This window comes from Carassius carassius, chromosome 38 (assembly GCF_963082965.1).
Source record: "Carassius carassius chromosome 38, fCarCar2.1, whole genome shotgun sequence".
In the NCBI taxonomy this organism is placed as follows: Eukaryota; Metazoa; Chordata; class Actinopteri; order Cypriniformes; family Cyprinidae; genus Carassius; species Carassius carassius.
In genome coordinates, this window is record NC_081792.1 from 27,348,348 (window position 1) to 27,375,112 (window position 26,765).

The following is a 26,765-nucleotide window of genomic DNA, read 5'->3' on the forward strand; positions in this document are numbered from 1 at the left end:
AAACCGTGAGAAAACTCTTGATTTAGGCCTTTAGATGAACAGAGCTTCTGGTATAAGAGCTTGGTAATTTTTGCACTATTTTTTCTCATTTTTCCACTTAAAGTATCTTATTCCTTTTTAAATTAAAATTAGAATTTATTTAAAATTGGTTTACTGCACTAACAGACATATTGTGAAATAGTATTACAATTTAAAATACTTGTTTCCTATTTGAATATATATTCAAATGTAATTTGTGTGATGCCATGCTGAATTTTCAGCATCATTCCTCATATGGAAATCAAGAAATCATTCTTATATGCAGGTTGGCTGCTCAAGAAACATTTCTTTTTATTATCAATGTTGAAAACAGCTTCATAATTTTGTGGAGACTGTGATATGTTTCTTTCAGGATTCTTGAATACAAAGAAAGTTCAAAAGAACAGCATTTATTTGAACTAGACAAATGTCTTTACTGTAAATTTTGATCAATTTAATGCATTTTTGCAGAATAGATGTAGTATACTTTCTTACTAACTTCAAACTTTTGAATGAGTGTATATGTAAAAAATAAAAAAATAAATAAAGATATTACTGCCATGTATGTGTGTTTTATTTATATTCTTATATATTATATATATATATATATATGATATCTTATATATATATATATATATATATTCTTTATATTTATTTTAGATTCTTACTATTGCTCATGCTTACCAAATATACCCTTAACCATATGTTTTTTTTTAAACCACATGTAACCTGTTCTGCACAATGTATGCATCAGACTTAAATATTTCATCATGCTATTTGTCTCATTGAAGTCTGCTTTTTCTTTTCTAATCCATCAGGCAAGAAATTTACACTGAAAGAGGGACCCAAGCTTAATTTCTTAGATGTAAATATAATCACTGTGATATAATGAAAAGTCCTAATCATTTTGTGCCATGTGGCAAATGCAGAATGAGGCTGTAAAGAGTTTGTATGTGGGTGTGTATGTGGATTAAATGACCTTCAAACACCTAAAGTCCGGTATGTGAGCACCATTCCCAACCTGTTGGCCCTGCTGCAGACTACCGGCCCTTTAGAGGGTTAAAATCTTCCAGGTTTGCAGAAGGCCGGAAAGCACGCTGTAAAAGGGTTTCTCAGGGTAATTTATTAGTCCTGCAAGAGCCTCACGCTCAGTAAAACATCTTTCCTCAGTGACAGAACACCTTTATGACACCATTATCTCTGCTTAGAAGCAAAACATGTATAATCTCAACCAGCGTTGCTAGTGCATTAAACAATTAAAGTCAGATGACTGATCAGTTATACTTTGTTTGATAAGACTTCGAGATAACAAATAGTTGTTGATGCAGACATTTTGTAGTTTTTGTATGCACTACTCTTTCATTCATAAGAGTCCATGTGCATAGCTTGTCTGGTTTTCTAACGCGTCTCATTAAGTTCGGTGTTACGTAATACCAGAATATGACCAATTTAGAACTAGAGACTTTTATTCCCTTCTAACCCAGAATGCATTCAATGCATGATAACTTTTTCAGTGAGTTGCTTAGATAGTAACTGCATTGCTTCAGTTTCTCTTTTGAATCACAAAAAAAGAATGTGCTGAACCGCATTGTGTTTGTGCAAGACCATTGTCTTTTGTCATTTAACTCTGAATGCCAACAGACGTTTTCTCAGAAGTATTGAGACATGCATTGCTGGTCAGACTTTCTTTTTTAATCTTTGCATTTTCTTGCAGCCAAGCTTAAACATGGTTGGTTTTGACAATCTTTTGAAGGTGGGCAGGACAATGTGTTTAAAGGTGCCTATCTAAAGAAAACTTAAGTCTATTGTGGCTGCTTGTTCAGTACACTCTTAAAAATGAAAGTTCTTTATTGGCATCTATAATATGAAGAACCTTTAACATTCATAGGGTCTTTTTTTATAATAGGAAAGGTTCAGACTAAGAAAAAAAATAGCTCTTTTTCGAACTGTTCATTTAAATTCTTGTTATTGGGTTTCCTGTGGCTTTTGCTGTGAAAAGTTTGATATACACTCTTAACAATAAAGTTAGGAGTTTTTCACAGCTATGCCATAGAAGAACCAGTTTAGTTTCCTCAAAGAGCCTTACAGTGAACATTCTTAAAAGAACCAGTTTTTCTTAGTGCCAAGAACTTTTTAATAATCTAAAGAACCGTTTTCCACTATAAATAACCTTTTGTGCAATAAAAAGATTCCATGGATGTTAAATGCCAAATAAGAACCTTTATTTTTAAAAGTGGTGGAACCTATACTTTTAGGAGTGTAGTCAGTAGGTAGTTATTTTTAGTTCAACTTGTCCCCGTGTTAAAGGTTTGTTCGAGACTGTGCATACAAACTCACTTATATACATATAATTTATCCCAGCTCAGATGCGTTCACATGGACACTTCGTGTTAGGAGATGGAAAAAGTGATGCAGGTGAGCCCTAGGGGCAGGTACTGGGCCTCATTAAGTTGTTCTGTGCTTGTGTGTGGGTGGCTGTGTTGTCAGGAATTAAAGTATGTTACTGGCTATGTTTTTTCTAAGAGTAAGGTAGTAAACTCTTTGGTTGTTTACTTATCACTCTCTTTAAAATAAAGCTGCCCAAAGGGGATTTTGCACTGATAGTACATAGTAGAAGCATTTTTCCCCGCCCCCAAAACCTTCAGTAAACAGTTCTTAAAATAATCATTTTGTCTTAGTTTGAAGAACATTTTAATAATCGAAAGAATATTTTTACACTGTAAACAACCTGTGGATGGAACGATTCCATGGATGTAAAAGAACCTTTTTGGGACCATGGAAGCCACTAAATAGTCTTTATTTTTAGGAGTGTATGTTAGAGGAACAATGACCATTTCAGTGGTTCCATTTCTCATGAATCAGCAATTGGGTTTGGTGAATTTCACTTTTACCCTATTCAGAATGATGCCCTAGTAATGTGTTTCACTTCTGTAAAAGCTGATTGCATCACCGAGTCACACCTGTATTGGGCGATTTCCTTTTAAGGCTACATTCAGTTGACATAATTCCAAAGCTGTCAGCGGTACAATGCTGTTATGATGTACACCCAGTGAATCACAGCCATTCTGTAGGTGCCCTTATCATGAAAACCTTCATAGGGGTTAGTCCACAACCAACCCTGCTCATTTCCCTCTGGGCAGCACATCTGAAATCTTTATTAGCAGTGTGTATGGATCTTTATGTTTCTCCAGAGTGTCCCTGAGGCCCTCCGGAAAAGGAAACCAGGAGAGCGGGAGTGACTCCCTCATCCATCAGCTCTCATGTAACTCAAACCAATTGCAACATTAATGAAGCCTTGACCCTGACTTTTGAAGACGACTACAGGAAACGCAGCAAAAACCTGGAATCTGCATTGCCCCATGCCAGGATGCAAAACGTTAAGCATTTCAAGATCAAAGCTGGGGTTTACAGATAAATGCTACATGCACACATCTTCAGCAAAAATGCATTAAATTGATAGTAAAACATTTGTAATGTTTCTTTTTTAAATGTTCTTTTAAACGTTCCATTCATCTGGAAAAATATGGTCACAGTTTTCACAAAGATATTAAGCAGCACAACAGTTTTCAACATTAATAATAAGAAATGTTTCTTGAGCAGCAAATCAGTTTATTAGAATGATTTCTGAAGGATCATGTAACTGAAGACTGGAGGAATGATGCTAGAAATACAGCTTTAAATCACAGGAGTAAAATACATTTTATATATGTAATACTTTTTTTTTTTAAATAATATTTCACAGTACTACTGTTTTTGCTGTAGTTTTTGATAAAAAATGTAGCCTTTAGTGAGCAGTAGAGACTTCTTATGCTCACCAATATACTGTATACAGTATGTGTGTGTGTGTGTGTGTGTGTATATATATATATATATGTGAAGGAAAACACAAAATTTATTTCCAATGTATACATATGGTCAAGTCAAGTCACCTTTATTTGTATAGCGCGTTAAACAAAATACATTGCATCAAAGCAACTGAACAACATTCATTAGGAAAACAGTGTCAATAATGCAAAATGATAGTTAAAGGCAGTTCATCATTGGATTCAGTGATGTCATCTCTGTTCAGTTAAATAGTGTCTGTGCATTTATTTGCAATCAAGTCAACGATATCGCTGTAGACGAAGTAGAAGTAGAAGATATGGTGTTAATTTAATACAGTTTTGTTAACTCAGCCACAGTCTATCCACAATAGATGCATGTAAAATATATTTAAATCTGATGTAAAATGTAACACTGTGTTTTAATCACTGAATCCATAAATCTTTGGATTGTCAGATTACATTTTCGCCTTAGGAAACACCACTTATTATAAGCTCAGTAGTGTTCTTTCTTTTTTTTTTATTTGGCTGCAAAACCTTCCTGACCAGACCACAGGGTCTGGATTTTACAGTCTTCCTCTCGTTGTGGAGACTCCGTCAGCCAACAGGAATTTCTATCCTGCAGCCTGTCTGACAGAGACAGACAGAAGAAGAAATGAGAGAAAACGGGAGGTGAGCCACATGTAAGACAGATGATCCAGCCAGTGTGTCATTATCATAAAGAACGTCTTTAGGTGTTTGATTTTATCAAGGGACATAATTACAAGACAAGCACCTCTAAAAAGTTCTTCAACAAACGAAAAACTATTTATAAGTTGCTCTGTGCAAAATGATATGCTAAAAGAGAGCAGACATGATGAACACTAACATTTAAACTATGTAAAAGTGACAAAGCAACAGCAAAGAAAGAAAAAGAGTAAGATAAATGAGACGGCTCACACTTTTAAGTCCGTCATAACACATGATGCTGCTGCCAGCAAGTCAGAAAGCAGTATTTTCTGAACCGACCAAACACACCCTCACATGAATAATTGCAGCTACGCCCCTTTACTATTAATTCTTAACCTTCAATTGAACAAGTGCAGCACACATCTTAGATAAAACACATACAGAAGGAATGGAACAAAACGTTCATGCTTCCTCACTGAGACATCAATGTGTCTTAAAGATCATTTCCAGGAAACAACCTTATTAACTGCATGTGAGAAAATGATTAATATTTGCCATGGGTGGAAGAAAAGGTTGAGTAAGGCTTCTGTAATCATTGTCTGTGTTGTAATATGGAAATGTAGAAGCACTTAGTCAGTGTTAGGCAAAAGACAACATTTTTCTAATTTTCGGAAGAATACAGCTGTGCAAAATTCATTGCTGCTATGCTTGTTTGTTGTTATTGGTTGCTTAATGGTTGCTAAGATGTTCTGAGTGATATTTACTATAACTATTTACCACGTGGTAGCTACTGTAGGGTTTTCTGGGTGGTTGCTAGGTGGTGTTTTGCCAGTAAACAACCAAAGGATCAGCCCACATGATTTAACGTATCATTTACATTAATAATAAACAAGTCTGTAGCACAAAAGTTAATACTTGGGGTTTAGGGTTTATGGTCACTGACCTGGACTTGTAGTCTAAAACAGCTTGCATGTTTTCTTCTGTCTCACATGAGGAGCTAAATTCATTGGATTGTCTCCATATCTCCAGGTTGAATTTTGATCCTGTCTTTGGGATTATGTGCAAAGTGAGATTACATCAACAGGTGCAGGTCCTTAACCTGGTAACCCCATGAATGATGATTCACTCTTTTCCCTCATAACCGGCACACCTTTTCCCTGAGGAACACCATGACAAAACACCAGCATGTCACAGTTGTTGCTTTGTAAAGAGAGCCCATCTCCATCCGTTTAATCAACAGGTGTGAATTCTTCTTTACATCTGGAGATGGTCTGAAGAGGTGTTGTGGGTTGCAAGAGAATTTCAAGAGAATTAGATTCTTATCTAAGGAGAAAATTCCCAAATAAATGTTAATTTGCTGTTAATTTACTCACCTTCAGGCCATCCGAAATTTAGGTGACTTTTCTTCTTTTTTTCTTTGGCGGAACAGTAAAAAAATTTTTTTAGCTGAAACCGATTCATAAAATACGAGTCTGTGGCTGCCAGTTTTTGAGAATAAAAAATAAAATTTCAAGGAACACAAAATGAATACCCATGGCTCCTGAACGATATATTGAGGTCTTATGAAGAGAATTGATCTGTCTGTGCAAGAAACATGGATGTTTTTCATGTCTTAATTAAGCATATAAAGTGTATGAACTTGTCTTTATCAAGTTTTTACTTTTTTACATAATTAGAAACCATAAAAACTTTAAGTTTGCCCTTTCATTCAAGAATCAGTCAGTAAAAAACAGCATCACAGGATCAAAAACAAAAAAAAACAAGTAACCTAAGTCTTGGATGGCCTGCAGGCGAGTAAACAAACAGCATATTATCATTTTTGGGTGAACAATCACTTTAAGTTTCTTAGGAACTGGATTCTCAAATTAAGCTGCTTCTAGAATTCATTGGGAGAAATAAAAATAGATATGTCAATAAGAGCTATGCAATGAATGTGGAGAAACCTTCATATCGAGATCTCTGATTTTGATTTAAGACTTGACAAATCTGAGAACGGTTTGAGACATTGATCTCTCTTGAGAAAAATTTGAGAAATCTGCTCTCCATTTCAGCACATTGTTGTCAAGAAGAAGTGACTAAGATTTTAAAGACCCCAGTTGATTGATTACATTAAGAACTCAAAACATTTATTGTATTGCATGTTTACTGAAATTTTATGTTAAAATATGCAAGTTAGGGATAATGTACTTAAATATGAACTGATTTGCATATACTTCCTGGACTAATAGATTTATCTTTTTTTATAACTCCATTAATCAGAAAATACAATCAACAGAAAACATTTACCATGTTTTTAGGAATCAAATGTTTAAAATCATGTAAATGTGTGTATGTAAGTGCTGCTGAAGTGGAGATTTCTGGCTTTGCGCAGGGGAAAAACTAGTCTGAAACAAAATCTTATGAAAAGATAACAAGCCGAAAATCTCAAAATGTACCAGTTCTTGAAGGAGTGCAAGCAGAAGCTTCCAGAAACTTTCATCAGAATTTAATAATTTTCTCTGCTGCTGAAATGGTTTTTGTTTCCTTTCAACTGTCACATTTTTCATAAAGTTTTTTCATATATTTACAATAAATAAATAAAATTTTCTCACTGATTATCCTGTTTCTTTCAAAAATGTGTTCCTGTATGAGAGAAAAATCACAGTCTTTAAAATTAACCTTATTTCAGCTTCACCAAACTTCAACATGTTTTTGCCATGGTTTGCCTATAAAATCTTTTAAATCCAGATTGGTGTTCCTTATGTGTATTCAACCCTACTGCGGTGTTATTGTTTAAACATTTCAAGCAGGTGTTCCTTTAAGCCTGGTTAAGTGACCCTTGCTGCTCCAAAGGTGCATGACGGCCTGACTTTATAAGGCACTTCCTATGTGTGCGTACGATGACATCATTTCAACAGTTGAGTAGTTGAATGTCTATGTGTGTGTGTGTGTGTGTGTGGGTATGTGTGTGTGTGTGTGTGTGTGTGTACCAGAAGCGGGAGTTGGGAGGGATCTGGCAACGGAAGAAAGTTCATGGCCGTGTTTCTATCAACACAAGGCAATCTGAGCTCAGATCAGTTAAGTTCTGTCTCCACACCTGATTGCAAAGTGAGGTACACTGAATGACGCAGAAACAGACTTTTATTTAAATTACAATGCATCCTGTAGGAAAGCTGTTTTAGGTGGACAAAACTAATTTAGCTGATTTAATTTATAATCCAAATGCATATATGCATGCTGTTGCATGACAGTTACTGTCAAAATTACATATACATTTACACACAAACCCAGTGCACATGCATGCATATTCACCTTTGTGTAAATTACCATTAGTACAATTTCAAAATCAGCATTTAGTTCTCTTCCATGGCCACAACTGGCCTGCTGGAATGTGTAGAATGTTCCTGAAATTATTAGGGGATTAAAGTGAGTCGACTCATCCATGGCCAAATATCGGATGATAAGCCTGTTGGGTTTGGGGGCCAAGGCCAGACATGGAGATTCGCAACACTGTAACACAAGCACATTTTGTTCCTGCTGCATTCCTGCCTCTCATTTCTGTTTGTTTAGCACTTTGAGGTTTTTTTTTTGTGTGTGTGGCATTGTGTTTGACCATATGTAAAGCTTCGCCCTTATATGCAAGTTACAATGGTCTTATATGCCATAAGACCATTGTAACTTGCATATAAGGGCGAAGCTTGGTGAGTAGCCAGATTTAATTTAACACTTTAAAATTATTTGTGGGATCTATTAGAGGGCTCATAGAGACTAAATCAGTGCAGTTGCAGAAAAAAATAAAAATAAAACATTGTTAAATATCACATTGTAGCATGCATGTTTGTTCTAATTCTAGCTTATTTAATGTATCCGAGTTGAATTTCCTTTCATTGCAAGTATTTTTCGTTCCTTTTTTTTTTTTTTTTTACATTGTAACCCAGCTAACAGGGAATGTTCTCAGAACGTTGGTTAACATTCTGGCAAGGTTCTCCCAAAGATATGAACAAACGTCCTTCCACTAATCTTAATAGATTATTCATTAAAAGATATATATATATAAAAGAAAAAACATTTAAAAAATTTTTTTTTTGAGAATGAGGGCATGCCACTTGTCCATGTTGTGTAAGTGGCTGATGAATCTGCACCAAAATACAAAAGTTCGATTGGACACAGACTTTGACATCATAATTATGCATGATTACATGACACATGATACATGGTTAGTTGCATTTTATTATTTGCATTTTGCTTTCTGTTTTTACTGTCCACAACAGACCTGCTCTCTGACAGAAATCTACTGTAAACGTGCACAATCACTGGGACGAGATCTCTTCATCTCACATGCACATGGGCATCTGGATAAGACTGAATCAGAGGTATATTATATATGATATACAGCAGCTGTTATCCATCCCTGCAGAGATCATAATAAAGAAGCATCACCCATATCCATCTAGCTTGCAGACAATATGGGCTCCAGCACTCGACAGGTTGGTAAATGTAATGCAGCAGTAAAACATCACAGTGTTTGCTGTGCGTGCTTTCTTATCAGCAATGGAGCCACCTTTTGTCTGTCTTACTGTCTGTGTGGATTCAGGACTGTGGGTCCTTATTTTTTTATTTTGTGCATTAAAACTGTCTCTATTTGTACTTCTCACTGAGGTTTTTTAGCCTTGTATGGTATGTCTGTACAAATACTTCTTGACTCTATAAGGACTCTAGACTCTCATGCATGTCAGCCGTCTGTCTGGTTCCAGATGCCTAATGTTTGTTTGCTTTGATGTATTCCTTAAAGACACATTTTACATGCATTATGGTTTTATATTTAATATTTAAATTGCACAGGTTTGACCATGGCTCTGAAATAAGCCCCAAATAAGCAGTTTGTTGTGTTTTAATAATAGAAAGGAAAAGGGTGGAATTCAGTTTTAATAGCACTTTGCTTTGGATAAAATTATGTTTCTATACAGGGAACAATTAAAGAATCACCAGATGTTCAGGTAAATAATATGAATTACATCACTCATAAATAAAAAATAAAATGTGTTCACTGTGTTTTTAAGAATAAAACGTTGTATAAAATTAGACAAGAAAACCACGCTGTATAAACCTTCAGAATATAAATACTAAAGAAACTGTAAAGTTTGATGTATGAGGCTAGTAATCTAAATTCTAAAAGTACTTGTCTATCCTTATATAAAATGCATTTTTGATAACTGTAGTCGAGTGGTGGATGTAAAAACCATTACGTCTAATAAATTCCCACATTCGCAATGAAAACAGTGTGTCCTTCTATGCTGTCTTATTTTTCCAAATAAAACCTCATATGCATTCTCATAGAAAACATGTAGAGGATACAAATACATAACACATAGAGGGTAACAATAATGCAGAGACATTCACAGAGAGTGTGCGCACTGTGTCTTTAAATCCCTTCTGGAAGGGGCGGGGCTTGCGTGTCCCTCTGCCTGCAGTAAAGCATTTAAAGCACCGCGCACACAGAAGACCCATTTGTTAACGAACCTCTCGAACTCTGTAATGATGGTCCTTTCGCATCTGTAGAGCTAAACTGAAGCTTTCAAACGGGTCGAACAGGGTCATTCCGGCATTATGAATTTTTAACGCCGGACACCTAGAATCTGTCAGGAGATTTAAGGTGAATTTAATTGCGATTGTCCTATTGTCTGTGTTTGTGGTCTCTCTCTCTCTCTCTCTCTCTCTATGTGCGTGTGTGTGCGTGTGTGTGCTGATGACGACAGTGACGTGTGCAAAGATAACATCAGATTCTGTGACAGGGCATCAGATAAGAAGTGTGTGTGTGTGTGTGTGTGTGTGTTCAATTTGGAGGGAAGCGTATACAGGTATGTTTTAGTTCTAAAACGTAATTTATTTTATTTTTATATTTAATAATTATTTTATTATATAATTTTGGTATTATAATGATAATAATAATGATTATGACGATGGTCAGCTGATAGTGTCATAATATGTGACGTGCACGTATGTCGATTCATTTCGAGGAACATCGGTCTTTTTTTACTTAAAAAATGTGCGAGGTGTGTTTCGTCAGGTGTGATAGAGTGTAAGTGACTCATCCCGCCAGGTTGCGGAAGCGGACAGGTAGATCGGGTATGGTTGCTTGGAGACCGCGGCGGAGGTGACACGAGCGGGGTGTGAACGCGCGCGACTGTCTCTCCTTCATACCTTCTCACAATGTCATATCAGTGGTTTGTCAGGACGCAGATATTTCGTCATTTTAAGGCCACGTACAGTGATTTTACACTTTACTACTGGACTACTGGATTTTTATGACCGAATGAGTTGGCTTAAAATTGTATAAACTTCTAAGTGTTCGTATTCTGAATATGCATACATTAGATGTGCTCTAGAACTGCTTTTGAAGTGTGCATATGCAGTAAGTATGTCAGGTATTTCCAATAGATCCACTGCATGCTGTCAAGAACATTTGAATGAGAAAGTTAAGAAATTATATTCTGCATGCAGGACATCAAGCCTATTTTTAGAACTACTATTAACTACATCACTTTCACAATGAAGCACATTTGTAATCCAATAATGATATAATGACACTATTGTCTTAATAGAGCTTAGTGAACTTGGATTTGTCTCATATTTAATAAGTTTGCATCATGGATTTTCCTGTCTAATACTGTGAAGCTGCTTTGAAACAATATATAAAGTGCTATAAAAATAAAGGTGACTTGATAATGCAGAAGCATCATATCTCTTTATGGTATGTTTACTGTAATGTAATAAATATTTAGCAGTATGTTGTATGTGGCACATATATGATATATTGATGAATATAGTTATCTGCCGGGAAGACAATATCAGTCTTAATAGTACTTTTGGAGTGAATTGTGACATTCTTGACACTTTTTTGTGAGATTCACTGATGTTTTTCTTGCACAGTGCAAATGTACCATTTTGGTTCTGAGATCTGAGATTTAAATGTAGAAAAGGATATAATTCCTAAATGTTCATCTTAAGTTTTTTTATAGAATGTTTCATGGGGTTTATACCACAACAAGCACATTTGCCATGCATTGTTTACTTAACGTCTTTGAAAAACATTGGCATTGTCTTACTGAAGGCATTGAGAAATGTCTGTGCCGGACACTAGGAAGTCTGTCCGTCTTGCACCTGTTGTGTGAGGAAGTGCTTGTCCTGTGGGGATCATTATCGCAGATCATGTTGCATTGTGTGCTCATAGTGACTGTATCCAAGGTCCAAAGCCTTCAGGATGCATAACTGCTTGCATATATGAACCGGATCAGAGACTGTAGACAGAAATGCACATCCCTGTTGAACCAACTGACCTGGTTTGATCACATATCCATTTATGAAATGGTATTGCAGTGCTTTCTTTGACTAGAGTTTACTTTGCAGATCACACTGGTTATTTATGAAATCTGGGAATGCTCCTGTTGAATATCACACTCCGTTCTGCAGAAATGTATTGAACCATGCTTATGCGTTGTGTATGTTGCTTGAAATAAAATGTTCTATAAAGTGCTAATTGCAGTTTAATTGGGTACGTGAGTTGTTTGTATCTCTGGAAGACCGTTGTAATGTCAGTGATTCGATAGCTTGTCAGCATGATATGTGTCTGTAAGCTAAAACCAGAATGAACCTTGCCTCCAGGTCCATCACTCTTCACGTTCTCAGGGGTGTAAAGCTGGTTTCTCAAAGAGAAAAAAAAAAACGTTTTACTGGATTCTACTCTAGAAGCAACTGCTTTAGACCATCTGCAATGTTACACCAAATGGTAACACTAGATAAAATATCCTTTAAACACAAGTTGTGTTCCCAAGGCAGGAAATTTGAGACTCATTTGCATATATAAGTTGACATTAGATAACTTCCTCGGAGTTTAGCATTTGCACTATACTCTCAGAGAGTCATACTTGCAGACAAAATTGCAGAGCAGTATTTCATCGAATGCAGCAAAGTGATTAATTGTATGCTGTCAATGCATCCTAAATGACAGAATTGAGTCTTTTGTGGTGGAGTTTGTGCTGCTTTGTTTGTGTAACATCTAAGAGAGCATTCGGTTTGGCTCTATCCTCAGGGCTTTTGGGGCATAAGTGTCGTTTAGTGCTGTCAAAATGAGCACTTGTCATACCACAGGCTGTGAAGCTCAGCAGAATGTTGCTCAATCTTCTTTTCTGAAGGAGCGTGACTTGAGTCCCGTGCACATGGCTGATTGTATTGCAAAGTGAGGGGTCGCAAGGAGGAGGTGCATTGGATGGTGTGCTGATAGCCCAGGGCACACTGCTCCATAAACAACTAGACAATGTCTCAGTTCTTCCACAACAACACCAAAATCATTGCACTGAATGTTCATATGGTCATAATAGAGGTAATGATAATATAAAATTTCACTGCTCAAAGGTTGCTCTTTCATAGCTTAACAGAGCACTTGCTGGTATTTCTTTCAAGTATTAACTTTTTCTTGGATGGTTCTCTTAAAATTCCTTGAAGAAATGAAAATTTACACAAATAAGATAATGTAAAAATTAATTGTAAATAAGGCAGATTGTCAATAATACTTGTTTTTGTCTTTCTCCTTCAAAATTACACAATTATTTTTATGTTATCTGCCATTTCTTTGTCAATTATTGTGAAATTTACTAGCAATTTCTGAGCAAAATTTGTTACTACAGTTTTTCAGTGTAATTGATTTACAAATAGAGTTCTATAATATCAGTTTTGTGAGAGATGTTTGAGTTCATGTTGAGTTTAATACTTTGAGTGTTCTACAGTTTCAGCAGAAATCTCAACTTGTGAGATTCCTAGGTCATTTTTCCCTCAAAGTCTCAATTCAAGCTCATTGCTGTATAGAAGAGACAGATATAATAGAAATATCTCATTAGTTTTTCCCCCTTATGGGTTTGTGTCATGATCTCACTCCATGTTACGTCTCTTCTGAAAGATGTGAAAGACATATGAAATTACTGAGTTTCTTTTCTCAGTAAGACAGAAAATTTGAGAAGCAGGGGACTTCAGTGTTTGTTAATCATTTAATTTATTTAGTGCATTTGAGAAACACTTGAGATATTCCAGAGATTCATGCTCTTGTCCTCTCATGGCTGTGTTTCAGGTACAGGCCAGCAGCTGCCATCTTGGAGGGAGGAGCATTTCCTGGCCTGAATGCGAACCGACTGCAGCTGGAGCATGTCCACTGCAGGCTTGACTGCCCAGGAGATCTGTTTACCCGCACAAAGCCTATTCCTGCGGGGCAGCCATTGGCATAGCATGGCCGGAGCTAAGCCCTCTTGGAAATACCATGATCTACACAAGTGAGTGCAACACCAAAAGCACAAATGCATTTTTTATGTGTTTGACATGGATATGTTTTACAAGACCCTGGACATGCACTGCATGACTGTGTAGAAAAACAAGAAATGGCCTGTGTGCAACATGGATCATATGATGTTAATGAACCTTGGATTTGTGTATCAATCTGATAAGCTTTCATGTTCTTACTCTACAGCGTATACTTCACCATTGATTCTTCTACGGATTATAACCTTCAGTCCCGGCAACAGGTGCTGCCATCATTCCCCGGAGCGGAAAGTAAAAGTAATTAACATAGCAATGTAAATCTCCTTATTATGAAACCTTCTCTCCAATTTACTCACCCTCATTTCATTCCAAACCTGGTGTAATAATTTTTCAAAAGGAGGCTTTTTAAGCATCTTTCTTTACATTTAGTGACAATAATTCAGAGTGACCATTGACAAAAGCACCAAACAGCTCCAAAACACACCTTAAAAAATTATTTTACAACATGCATTATATATTGTGGAGCCATTTTTTTTATTTAAGAGCAGCAGCAGTTGCTCACAGAAGGCCACTTTAGTGAAATATAGTGAAATATAGATTATGGTACGTTTGCTGCATTTCCCCCCTCCTTTCTGGAGATTGACAGAAAAAAATGCATATGGGTTTGCAGTGACTTGAGGGAGTAAATAATGGGATTTAACAATTCCTTAAACATATATTACATACTAGAGAGAGAGAGAGAGAGATAAGAAAACATCAGATGAGTTAAAATGTAATGAATCAAAGTGAAAATCACAAATCTTCGATGCAAGTCGCTTTACTTTAATGTAAAAATGTTATGTTAATAGTATTTAATAATGCTGGAGAAAGTCATAAGCGTCAAGGTGAAGTGCAATTTGACAATTAGGTTTCATAATTTGCATAAAATAACTATTTATTCATTTCAATCTTAAACATCGCTATGTTCTCATTCTCTGCCACCTTCCCATTCCAACAGAGCAGCAGACTCCTCTTCAGTCACCAAACAGCCCAGCAGGACAGCCCTTGCCCCCCAAAAAGCCCAGACCTTCCCAGCTCACCTTGCACACGGACCCTTTCACGTCCAGCCCAGCCAAAGACGAGCAAGTGGTTCCCTGCTTTCAACGTTTAACGGTATCCGACCGTATCAGTCCACCCCAGACGCCCAGCCGAGTCACCAAACCCCTTCCCCCAATTCCCGGCTCAGCGGAACTTTCCCCGGATCAGGCTATGGACAGTGAGGTAGAGTTCTTCAATGGAGATGACAATCGCTGCCTAGTTTCCGAACCTTGCTCCAAACTCTCTCCGTTCCGCTACGGAATGCCCAGTCGGAAGAGTTGTGGACAGATTAGGGTTTGTGGACGGATTAACTATGCATACTTTGAAGGTCCAACATCCAAGCCGAAGCCACAGCTACAGCCGCAAAAGCCAAGGCAGGAGCAGGAAACTCAGCAGAGGGAACAGGAGCTCCGTGACCACCACCAACAGCAACTGCAGCAAAACTGTCTCCGACAGCAGGAACGTACGCAAAGGAAGCTGCGGCGGTCTCATTCCGGCCCCGCTGGCTGCTTTAACAAACCCACCTCCTTTCAGCTCTCCAGTCACCACCGGCACACACAAGGCCTGGATAAACCAGAAGTTCCTCCCAGAATTCCAATTCCACCACGACCAATCAAGACGGGAGACTACCGCCGCTGGTCAGCCGAAGTGTCATTGGGAGCCAACAGCGATGATGACCGACCTCCGAAAATACCTCCTAGAGAACCTTTATCCAGCAGTAGTTCCCGCACCCCGAGCCCAAAGAGCCTTCCAGTGTACCTCAACGGGATCATGCCCCCAACACAGAGCTTTGCCCCGGACCCAAAATATGTCAGTCGTGGCCTGCAGCGGCAGAATAGTGAAGGCTCTCCGTGCATTCTGCCCGTCATGGAGAATGGCAGGAAAGCAAGCACCACGCACTACTTCCTTTTGCCACAACGTCCGTCGTACCTGGACAATCATGAGAGGTTTTTTACTGACAGCACAGCGAGTCGAGGAACGGACACCTCCGACAGACACCAGATAGACTTGGTATGAAATAACTGGTTTGTCTGACAACCCCCAAGACTTTTCCACTGCTTTGTCGCAGCTTTGCTCTTGCGCTCCGAGCGAGTTACATAAGAATTGCAGTTACTGGGATTTATCTTGTTTTGCTCTCAGCCTGGAAACAGTTGTAACAGTTCTCTTAGAGCAAGCTCGGAAACTATTTCGATTTTTTTTTTTTTTTCATTGTTATGTGAAATGTAAGTGTTGAAAAGATAACATGGTGCAGTTGTTTGGTATTAGCTGGTCTGGTACCTCAATACTTCAGTGTTGTACATTTTCGTAGGCATTTTATATTGCATTGAAGATTATTTTAAGTCTTGGAACATGTAGTTGAACACGTTCATCTGCTCATAGGGACATAAGGTCAGTAAATGCTTCTTTGTTTGTGTTGTCTACCATATATGAAGTATAAAAACGGCCTGACTTTTTTACGGCCGGCAATTTTAAATGAAGGTTATTGCAATGCATAATGCATAATGCATGCAAGCACGAAATCAGACACATGCACACTATTTCGCAGTTCTTCTGTTTGACTAATGATCTCACCTTTTTGTCTGTACAATCTGTGAACTTTATTGTGTGTTACATAGGAACAGGCCAAGTATCGCCTTTCTGTTCTAAGCTGTGTGTGTGTGTTAGTGATACGAGAGCTGAATGTGTTACATTTGCCCAGTTTTGGCACTACTTTTAAGCTTTTATTAGCTGCTTAAAACGGCAGCTGAAATGTTGCCCTCTGAATGAACAGAGTATTTCCGATCCCTGGCTTCTTGCTGAGGTGTAGTGTGTTCTTTGTTGCACAAAAAGCAATACTTGCAAAACCTGTGAATGAGTTTCTCTCCTCTTTTAAAGTGCTGTCTCCACGTGAAGCTGTGAGCTATTGTCTGCAATAGGATTTCTCAAGTACTACCTCCCATTATAATTCTACTTCATAAATACCCAACTACGGATTACAAAGGCTCAACAAATACAACCTCTTTTGATGCACACAGGTCCATATGAGGAAACCGTTTCCGCTGATCTAAATTTCTTCATGTTTTGCCCCATTCAAAGCAGTCAGTCATTAACACTTCCTCGATGAACACCTCTTCGACCAATTTTTAAGAGCTACGTGGCGTTAAAGTCCATGTGTGGTGTGTTTGGCCGAGCTCACACATACTGATCTTCCTGTTACTGTATGTGCATTCCTGTTAGACATGATTACAGTGGGTGTGGGCACCTGAGACTTTGGCTGCTGGCAGCTGGTGAATTAGATGTTTTATTATTCTATATTGATTCCAGAACCATCGTGATAACACAGTAAATGTAGCAAGTGCCATGCAATTTAAAAAGGGGAAAGTAAGACTATAAAACATGCGTTTTGGAAGCTCTGAGGTCAAGTACAACTTTCCACCTCACGTAGGGATTTGAAATCATTAGATGCCATGTTTTCTACCCTTTATTTTACCAGTTTGTATATCAGCAAATGTTTACATTACACATTGTTATTTTCCTTAACAGTCTTACTTAAAACAAAAAATGAAGGCAAGTTCAAGAAGAAATAGACATCTCTGCTGTGTTGTGTGTGTATGCGTGTGTGTGTGTGTGTGTGTGTGTGTGTGAAAATATATATAAAGCAAAGTGCACTGAGAAAACAGTATGCCGTGATGTGTAAAAGTATTTAACATCGTCCTCTTACCCAAACTGAATAGTTTTTAGTGTATTGTATCCTTTTAAAGTCATAAAAATAAATACTTATTTATGAATCAAGTTTGTCTTTATCTGATATTGTTGTATTTCATTCTCTAAAGTACTTTGTATCTCTGTGAAACGCTGAGATATAGCTGTTTTGCCTGTTTTATCACATCCACGCCCCTGTGCTCTGCCTCATTACTATTGGCCTGGCTCCAGACAGGAGGAAGGTGAACTGTACTTCTGCACTTTAAAACAGATCTTAGATCAGTTCTGTGGTTGCCTTGTACGAAGATGATGGGTATGTTTTAAACGGATGCGTGTCTCAGAGCGGTTTTACAGGGCACCATCTAGTAAACCTAAGAATTACTCATATAGACCGGTATTTTCTGCCTTGCTGATCGAGGAAAATGCTGTTTCTCTGGTCTTCCTTTTTTTTTTTTTTTGCGTAAAAGCCTTGGATGTCACGATAAGCAGCTGAAATGAGCGAACAATATGTTCCCTACATGTCTAAAACTGATCATTTTCAAGACTAAATAATATATAGAAACAACTATGAATCTCAGTCTGGTCTTTTGTTTGTTCGTTTTTGCCCATAGGCTGTGGATAAATGAAATAAGTGAACAGTAAGTTCCCTGCATGTCCCAAACCTTTCAAATGAATACTAGATAACGTATAGAAGCTAAAATTAACTACAATGTAGTTGTTCATCTTAAATATGACTACCTAGAATGTCATGTGATCTGCCATTGCTTTCTAACACTGTGACTTCTTGAAACTGAAATAGAAATATCTTCTTGTACTTTTTCATGATAATGTGATGAACATCACTTTTTTACTTGACAAATTTGTCTTAGATTACATGAAATCAAGTCATGATCTTCAGCTGCTTTTACTATGTTTCTGTTTTATTTTTATATTTCAGCTTTCTTTTTGGTTTTTGTAATTTTACGTACTTATATCATTTTTATTCGACTTTTTAATATATTTATATATAGCTCTAATTCATTTTTATTCTGAATCATTTAAGTACTTCACTCAGTTTAATAAACTTTTTTTGTTTCAGTAATTTGCCAAAGAAACATCCCTAATTTTTATTTAATTTTTTTTTCATCTAATACTTATATTTGATTTCAGATTTATTTTAAGCAGTCCATAAGCACATACTCTCAGGAGATGCTGCATAAGCATTTGAAAATTATATATTAAACAAACAATTAATTATTTATTTTTATAACTCTAATACTAATAATAGCAATGACACAGAACAGTCATTTCAGAGATATTTTCAATTAATTCACCTCACATGTGAAATGGAAATGACTCTTTACAAACCAGTAATTCAACTCTTAAAGAAAGATAAACTTCCTGATTAATCACAGCACGATCAAAAGCAGACAAAAGGGAGGAACTCGAGATGGTTTAACCACAGGTCCAAAAAATGCAAACAATCACAGTAGTTTAGATGCCTCAATTCTCTCTCAACCCTATAAAAACATTCATTTACTCACACATAAATATACACGGCTTTCTAAATGCAGACATACCATAGACGTCTATTGTTTTTTTTATATAAAGCTAATTTTAATTACTACAGACTAACCCAAACCCACACCCTTACCTGGCCCTCAAAGATAAAAAAAACAACAACATTTATTTAAACCAATGTACTTCAATTATATAAAAACAAAATATGAAAGAGTTCCTTCCTGTAGTCTACAAAAGTCTACAAATCTACCTAGATGACCTAAATGAGAAATTGACTGATGTGAGTCCTTTTATTTTTATGTTTGTATTCTCTGAAAATAATGTATGTTGATTATATATATATATATAACTCCCTAAATTGTTAAATAAAAATAATGAAAGAAATAGTGAGATAAATAAAAATAAATCGTCTTTATTTGGCCCTCTAACTTTAACACTTACTATTCTCACTCATTCTATTCTTAAAAAAAATCTAACTACCTTTCTAATCTTTTTGTATTCTATTTTCTTTTCATTTATTATGCAATTGTGTTTGTGTGTGTGTGTGTGTACCTCTAACCTCTAACACTAGCTAGCTCTATTCTTTTTTTATTCAATCTGTTTTCTTTTTTTATTTATTATATTATTTAAAATCCCTTGCTAGGTGTACTGTGTTAACCTAACTGAGACTTGTTATAGCACTTATATTTCATTGCTCTTTTTGTTGTTTTTGATTGCTTCCACTGTCCTCATCTGTAAGTTGCCTTGGATAAAAGCGTCTGCTAAATGAATAAATGTAATGTAAATGTAATATCATTTATATTCTTCTTAGTGTGTCTGTGTGTGGAACTATATATATATATATATATATATATATATAAAAGTGAAGTGACATTCAAAAAGTGAAAAAAAAAAAAAAAAAAAAAAAAATATATATATATATATATATATATACACACACACACATATATATATATATATATATATATATATATATATACATATATATACATATATATACACACACACATATATATATATATATATATATATATATATATATATATATATATATATATATAGCATCTTTTACTATCATACAGGTGTGGCATATGCATACAGCCTCAGCTACATGACAAGTAAATTAATTGTTAGCTTGGCAAACTATGTTTATTTAGTAATATTTAGCTTAAGAGAACACAGATTATCAGTCTGTTAAATGCGGTTTGTCAGCCCTGAAAATATTTGTGCATTATGAAAGTGGTCATGAAGTCCCTACACAATGTGCATAAATGTGGTAGGCTATATTTTCATTATATATTTCCTATATTGAAATCCAACTAAGACTACAATGGGACCAAGATAGACCAAACTACTATTTAAAAGTAAAAGACGCCTTTGATGATGAGAAGCATCAGCCAAACAACTGAGTGAAAACAACAATTAAGTCTGTAGTGCCTCCTAGCGATCTTATAACGACATTGCAACAGAGTTTTTTTTCCTCCACAAAATCCTGATGCACAAGATATGTAGCAAGCAAAATAGTAGTGCTTTAGTAATGCTTTATTTTAAGAATTTTATTTGCAGACACACTGTATATTCGGGCACAGTTATTTTCCCTATAAATATTAATTTAACAATATAATAATGTGCCTCCAATGTAATCCCAAGCAATACAATCATAACAAAAACATAGATACTAAATTATTAAATGTACAGTGTCAAAGAAATAAAATAATAATAATTAATAATAATAACTATAATATATATATAAACCTACATAACTGACTGTACAATTGTAAAGAGATTATATATTAGAATAAAATATGCAATTATTTATGGAAATGATTATTAATAACAATTGTATTTTTTAAACCCCAGAGTAACAACCTCTCATAGTCTATCAAGAAAGACAAATATTTTTGCTTTTCTCTCTTATTGCTCTCATGTATATAGCTTTCTAATAAACCTTGCATTGTATACTTATGAATATTATTGCTTATGTTCCTATGTTGTAAGCTATGTAAGGTATGTGTGCAAAAGAGTGCGCAAAAAGGCGGAAATTGTTCTGATTGGCCTGTTTTGTTGGCTTCCTGAGTTTATAGTGTCTGACGTCTTTTAAAAATAATTTCTGTCATCTCTGTTCATCAGTCACTTCAGTTGCTGTGGTGTTTATCTGTAGCAGACAGGAAGAAAATTGTGATTAAAACAGGAAGCAAGCTTTCAACTAATGCATCTTATGTTTCTTATATCTTTCCCAATATATTTATTAAATGAAATGCACAATTGCTCATCCTACTGTATATGTGTATTTTCATGGAATGACCTGAAAGACCCAAATTCCGAATCTTCTGTGACTGAAAGGTTTTGATGCCCATAACCTCCTGAAATAATATAGTAATTATTTTCAGTTATGTAGTTCTCACATCGTTCCCCATGTTTGAGAGTTTCATATTGTACAGTTGCTGAAGTATATTTACTAAAGCATGCACAAAGCAACAGACAAATATCATACCTCTTGATGTAAAATCAAAGAAGTCATCGTCAAATAATGATAGCCTTTTTTTGCTTGATGTTCTGCCAATATTAGATCACAGTGTTATTTGTATGTTTTCTTGTTTTGGTCTTTGAATAAGTCACAGAAACAGTTGAATACAGACCTCTTGGCTCTGTAGAACACCACAATCATCACGGCTGAAACGATGATAAGTAGAGTAAAAGCTACTAAACAGCCGAAGAGAACAGCGTAGAAACCGGCTCCTCTGCTGTAAAGCTCACACTGTGCTCCATAGTACTTCTCAAAGTAAGAACTGTGACACCTAGACAATTAGCAAAATGAGTTGCAGAGGATGGGTTGATAAGAAATTATTTCTTAATTCCCGAAGACATTAAACTTTTGCTGATATTTCATTCTTGCCCATCAAATTCAAAAGTGAATTTAAGTTTGAATTGCTTTTTTAAATATGCTGTTAACTCTTAAAATAATAAGTTTTTTTTTTTTTTACCCTGGGCAGCCACTGTAATCATTTGCAGATAAATATCCTTTGATCAAATGAAAACTGTGCATGTATGATTTTAAGGACTTACCTGCACTGTGGTCCGTTTATTTCATTTTGGCATTCACCTTGTTGATTGCAGAAGTTGGGATTTTTTTGGCATGGTCCCACACATACCCATGCTCCATCTTCAAGCTCTACAGTTAAGCTTGTAAAATTCACAGTGCATTGCACAAACTGATGTAGATCTGAAATATCTACATGCAACAAAGATAAAAAATAAATGAAAAAGAAGTCAAATGAAAGATCTCTATAAATCAATACAATAGTCATTTGAAGCCATATTACACATATTAATCCATGTGTCCCTTAAGTTAAGTCATGCTTTTTTGAAAATATATTAAATAAAGGTCATCTGTAACTTACTTGATATTTCAACTGTCCCCATGATAATTTGGGCATTTTGGATGGAAGCATTGCCGAGAGCTATGCTGAGCCTTTTAAACGAATCTGAGTCATTAAAGATTTTTTCCAGGGTGGGTCCCAAATCGTTATTTAGAAACATTATTTGTGAGTTGTTGTTGGGATAGTTATACAATGCAATACTTTCAGCAATGACACTTCCTTGCCTAGATGAGAAAAATACATGCCACATATTAATTTGTTTTTTTGCTTAGAAAATACTTTTAAATGAATGAAATTCAAGAGAAATCAACTTACATTAGACGATGTATTTCTACATCCTTGAAATTTTTTGCATCTGCTCTTTTACAAAGGATTGAAAGCTGTCAAAAATGAAAAATAAATACAATTTTCTGAATATAAATATTGATCCATAATAAATTTAGCAAATATGAAAATATAAAATATAAAGTGTTACAAAATAAGTTTCATGATGACATTTCTAAGTAGTGTTGTCCAAGTTAACTTATGCATTATTGCAGTAAATACATTTTCTTTTTACATAATTTGTCTTCAGATCTTTTTCACTTCTGTTAAGTTTTAAATGACTTTCAAAGTTGTCTACTGCAAATATCAGTGATACATCTTAAAGTTTGGCTTAAGAGTCTGACTACTTCTGAGGCCACTGGATTAATAGACAATGTGAAATAATTGTGGGCAAATTTGTGATATTTAAAGTACTTCAGGAAAAGGAAATAGAAAACTTTACCTCACGTTTTAAGATGGAAATGAGTTTTTTTGATTCTGGAGAGTTCACATTTTCATACGCTGTAAGATATTCCATCATAATTCTGAGAGAGATATTTGCATTCCTTGTTGGTATGCTGTCAGCTGCAATTAAGTTGTAGATTTAAAAAAGATGTCAACATGAGTGTGCTAGAAATTGAGACAATTATTGTGCTAAGTATTTTTGTGATTAAAAAAATGGAAGTCTGTGGATTGTATCATGTTTTAGCTCTAAAGTATATGCACAAATGGTTTAGCTAAAATGTGACACAGCCCACAGCACAGTTTAAAAAAACAAATAAGTAAAATAATATATATATATATATACTTACAATGAATATGTAAAATAAGAAAGAAGTTAGAGAACACAAAGTGTAATAATGATCATTTATGAATAGTATGATTAAATACTCACACAAAGTAACCGTAGAGTCATTTGCAAAATTGCAAGTATCTCCAAAAGTGAAATTTTTGCATTTACACTGACATTTCCCAGCTATGACATTGAAGATGCATGGGGACCCGTTGCACTGACAATACTCCAGACAGTTTTGAGTTGTTGAAACTGAGTTGACAGTTGTTATGGATGAATGAGGTTCTGTTGATGTTGATGAAGTTTTCTGGGTACTAGTTTGAGCAGAAGGGCTTGACTGAGCTGAAGTAAAATTGCTAAATGTTTGGGCTGTAATAGTTGGAGTTATTGTTTGATGTGAGATAGGATTGAGTGAAGCAGGTGAGCCTGGAGACATTGATCCAGTGGTTTCAAGTGGTGGAAATGTTGAATTAACTGACTGTGTTGAATGTATTTCTGTGCTTGAAATTGAACTAGTGAATTGTGTCTTCTGATTTGTTTGTTCAGCAGGACTTGTAGATGGGATTGATGAGGTAAATGATGAAAGAATCTGGCCTTCTGTGGTAGAAGATGATTTTGTAAATAGAGATTGAACCATTGTAGACGATGGTGAAGATGGAGTAGTATCTGTTGTGGATAATGTAGATTCCGCTGTTGCTTCACTTTCACTCGTAGACAACTTTATTGTGCTTGTGCTCATAAGAGATGCAGCTGTTGTAGACGATGTTGATGGGGAAAACGTTTTAGATTCAGATTCAGTGGTAGAAGTATATTGAGTGGTTTGTGTCTGCTGGCTTGTTGTTTGCTCTAAACTAGAAGAAGATATCTCTGTAGATGAAGCAAGTTCTGCTGTTGTCTGTCCTTCAGTTGTAGCTGACGGTGAAGATGGAGTAGAATCTGTTGGGAATGATATTGTTCCCAGTGTTGAATCAGTGGTAGAAGTATATTGAGTAGTTGGTGTCTGCTGGCTTGTTGTTTGTTCTACACCAGATGAGGATATCTCTGTTGTAGATGAAGTGAATTCTGACGTTGTCTGTCCTTCAGTTGTGGAAGATAGAGTAGAATCTGTTGGAAATGATGTTGTTCCCAGTGTTGAATAACTTTCACTTGTCAATGATTCTATTGTGGTTGTGCTCATAGATAAAAAGCTCAAAGATACAGCTGTTGTAAATGTTGATAGAGTTGTTGATGTTGATTCTGTTTCAGTGGTAGAAGTATTTTGAGTAGTTTCAGTCTCCTGGCTTCTTGTTTGTGCTGCAGTGGATGGAGATATTGCTGCTGTAGAAGAAGTGAATTCTGCTGTTGTTTGTCCGATTGTTGTAGACGATGGTGAAGATGGAGTAGATTCTATTGTGTATGAAGTTGTTCCAAGTGTCGGATCACTTTCACTTGTAGACGAGTCCATTGTGGTTGTGCTCACAGGGGACAAAGCTGTTGTAAATGTTGATGGAGCTGTTGCTGTAGATTTTAGTTCAGTCATAGAAGTATATTGAGTAGTTGGTGTCTGCTGGCTTGTTGTTTGTTCAACACTAGATGAGGATATCTCTGTTGTAGCTGAAGTGTATTCTGATGTTGTCTGTCCTTCAGTTGTAGAAGATGGTGAAGATGGAGTAGAATCTGTTGAGAATGATGTTGTTCCCAGTGTTGAATCACTTTCACTTGTAGAAGACTCTACTGTGGTTGTGCTCATAGGAGATACAGCTGTTGTAATTGTTGATAGAGCTGTTGAAGTTGATTCTGTTTCAGTGGTAGAAGTATATTGAGAGGTTGGTGTCTGCTGGCTTGTTGTTTGTTCAACACCAGATGAGGATATCTCTGTTGTAGCCGAAGTGTATTCTGATGTTGTCTGTCCTTCAGTTGTAGAAGATGGTGAAGATGGAGTAGAATCTGTGGGAAATGATGTAGATTCTTCCGTTGCTCTATTTTCACTTGTAGACGAGTCCATTGTGGTTGTGCTCACAGGGGACAAAGCTGTTGTAAATGTTGATGGAGATATTGCTGTAGATTTTAGTTCAGTGGTAGAAGTATATTGAGTAGTTGGTGTCTGCTGGCTTGTTGTTTGTTCTACACTAGATGAGGATATCTCTGTTGTAGATGAAGTGAATTCTGCTGTTGTTTGTCCGATTGTTGTAGACGATGGGGAAGATGGAGTAGATTCTGTTGTGTATGAAGTTGATCCAAGTGTCGAATCACTTTCACTTGTAGAAGAATCTACTGTGGTTGTAGTCATAGAAGATGCAGCTTTTGTAAATGTTGATGGAGTTGTTGAAGTTGATTCTGTTTCAGTGGTAGAAGTATATTGAGTAGTTGGTGTCTGCTGGCTTGTTGTTTGTTCAACACTAGATGAGGATATCTCTGTTGTAGCTGAAGTGTATTCTGATGATGTCTGTCCTTCAGTTGTAGAAGATGGTGAAGATGGAGTAGAATCTGTGGGGAATGATGTTGTTCCCAGTGTGGAATCACTTTCACTTGTTGATGATGCTATTGTGCTTTTGTTCATAAAAGATACAGCTGTTGTAAATGTTAATAGACCTGTTGATGTTGATTCTGTTTCAGTGGTAGAAGTTTTTTGAGTGGTTTCTGTCTCCTGGCTTGTTGTTTGTGCTTCAGTGGATGGAGATATTCCTGTTGTAGATGAAGTGAATTCTGCTGTTGTTTGTCTGATTGTTGTAGACGATAGTGAAGATGGAGTATATTCTGTTGTGTATGAAGTTGTTCCAAGTGTTGAATCACTTTCACTTGTAGAAGAATCTACTTTGGTTGTAGTCATAGAAGATGCAGCTGTTGTGAATATTGATGGAACTGTTGATGTAGATTCTATTTCAGTATTAGAAGTATATTGCGTGGTTGGTCTATGCTGGCTTGTTGTTTGTTCAACACTAGATGAGGATATCTCTGTTGTAGATGAAGTAAATTCTGACGTTGTCCGTCCTTCAGTTGTAGAAGATGATGAAGATGGAGTAGAATCTGTGGGGAATGATGTAGATTCTTCCGTTGCTCTATTTTCACTTGTAGACGAGTCCATTGTGGTTGTGCTCACAGGGGACAAAGCTGTTGTAAATGTTGATGGAGCTGTTGCTGTTGATTCTATTTCAGTGGTAGAAGTATATTGAGTAGTTGGTGTCTGCTGGCTTGTTGTTTGTTCTACACCAGATGAGGATATCTCTGTTGTAGCCGAAGTGTATTCTGACGTTGTCT

At 36.1% G+C, this 26,765-nt stretch overlaps 2 protein-coding genes and 1 long non-coding RNA gene across 4 annotated transcripts; 2 read left to right on the forward strand and 1 right to left on the reverse strand.

The window, feature by feature from the left end:
* Positions 1-5,486: 5,486 nt before the first annotated feature.
* On the forward strand, positions 5,487-8,966 carry LOC132119107 (uncharacterized). Of its 2 annotated transcripts, none has more exons than XR_009426122.1 (3): positions 5,487-5,748; positions 7,295-7,404; positions 8,775-8,966. It is a non-coding gene; the product is annotated as an uncharacterized LOC132119107 (long non-coding RNA). The 2 variants fall into 2 exon arrangements; XR_009426123.1 differs by having other exon boundaries at positions 7,298-7,404.
* A 1,020-nt stretch (positions 8,967-9,986) lies between these two features.
* Positions 9,987-17,642, forward strand: LOC132119693 (ERBB receptor feedback inhibitor 1-like). The gene is made up of 4 exons (XM_059529875.1): positions 9,987-10,140; positions 13,609-13,807; positions 14,002-14,084; positions 14,791-17,642. The coding sequence occupies exons 2-4, from the start codon at positions 13,659-13,661 to the stop codon at positions 15,885-15,887; spliced, it is 1,329 nt and encodes a 442-aa protein (XP_059385858.1). The 5' UTR covers positions 9,987-10,140; positions 13,609-13,658; the 3' UTR covers positions 15,888-17,642.
* Positions 17,643-21,203: 3,561 nt separating this feature from the next.
* LOC132119210 (mucin-4-like) lies at positions 21,204-24,972 on the reverse strand. Its single transcript, XM_059529002.1, has 7 exons — positions 24,957-24,972; positions 23,199-23,320; positions 22,748-22,812; positions 22,454-22,656; positions 22,119-22,284; positions 21,692-21,850; positions 21,204-21,207 (listed from the first exon to the last, which is right to left on the reverse strand). Exons 1-7 carry the CDS (start codon positions 24,970-24,972, stop codon positions 21,204-21,206), a joined length of 735 nt encoding a protein of 244 aa, XP_059384985.1.
* Between the last annotated feature and the right edge of the window lie 1,793 nt (positions 24,973-26,765).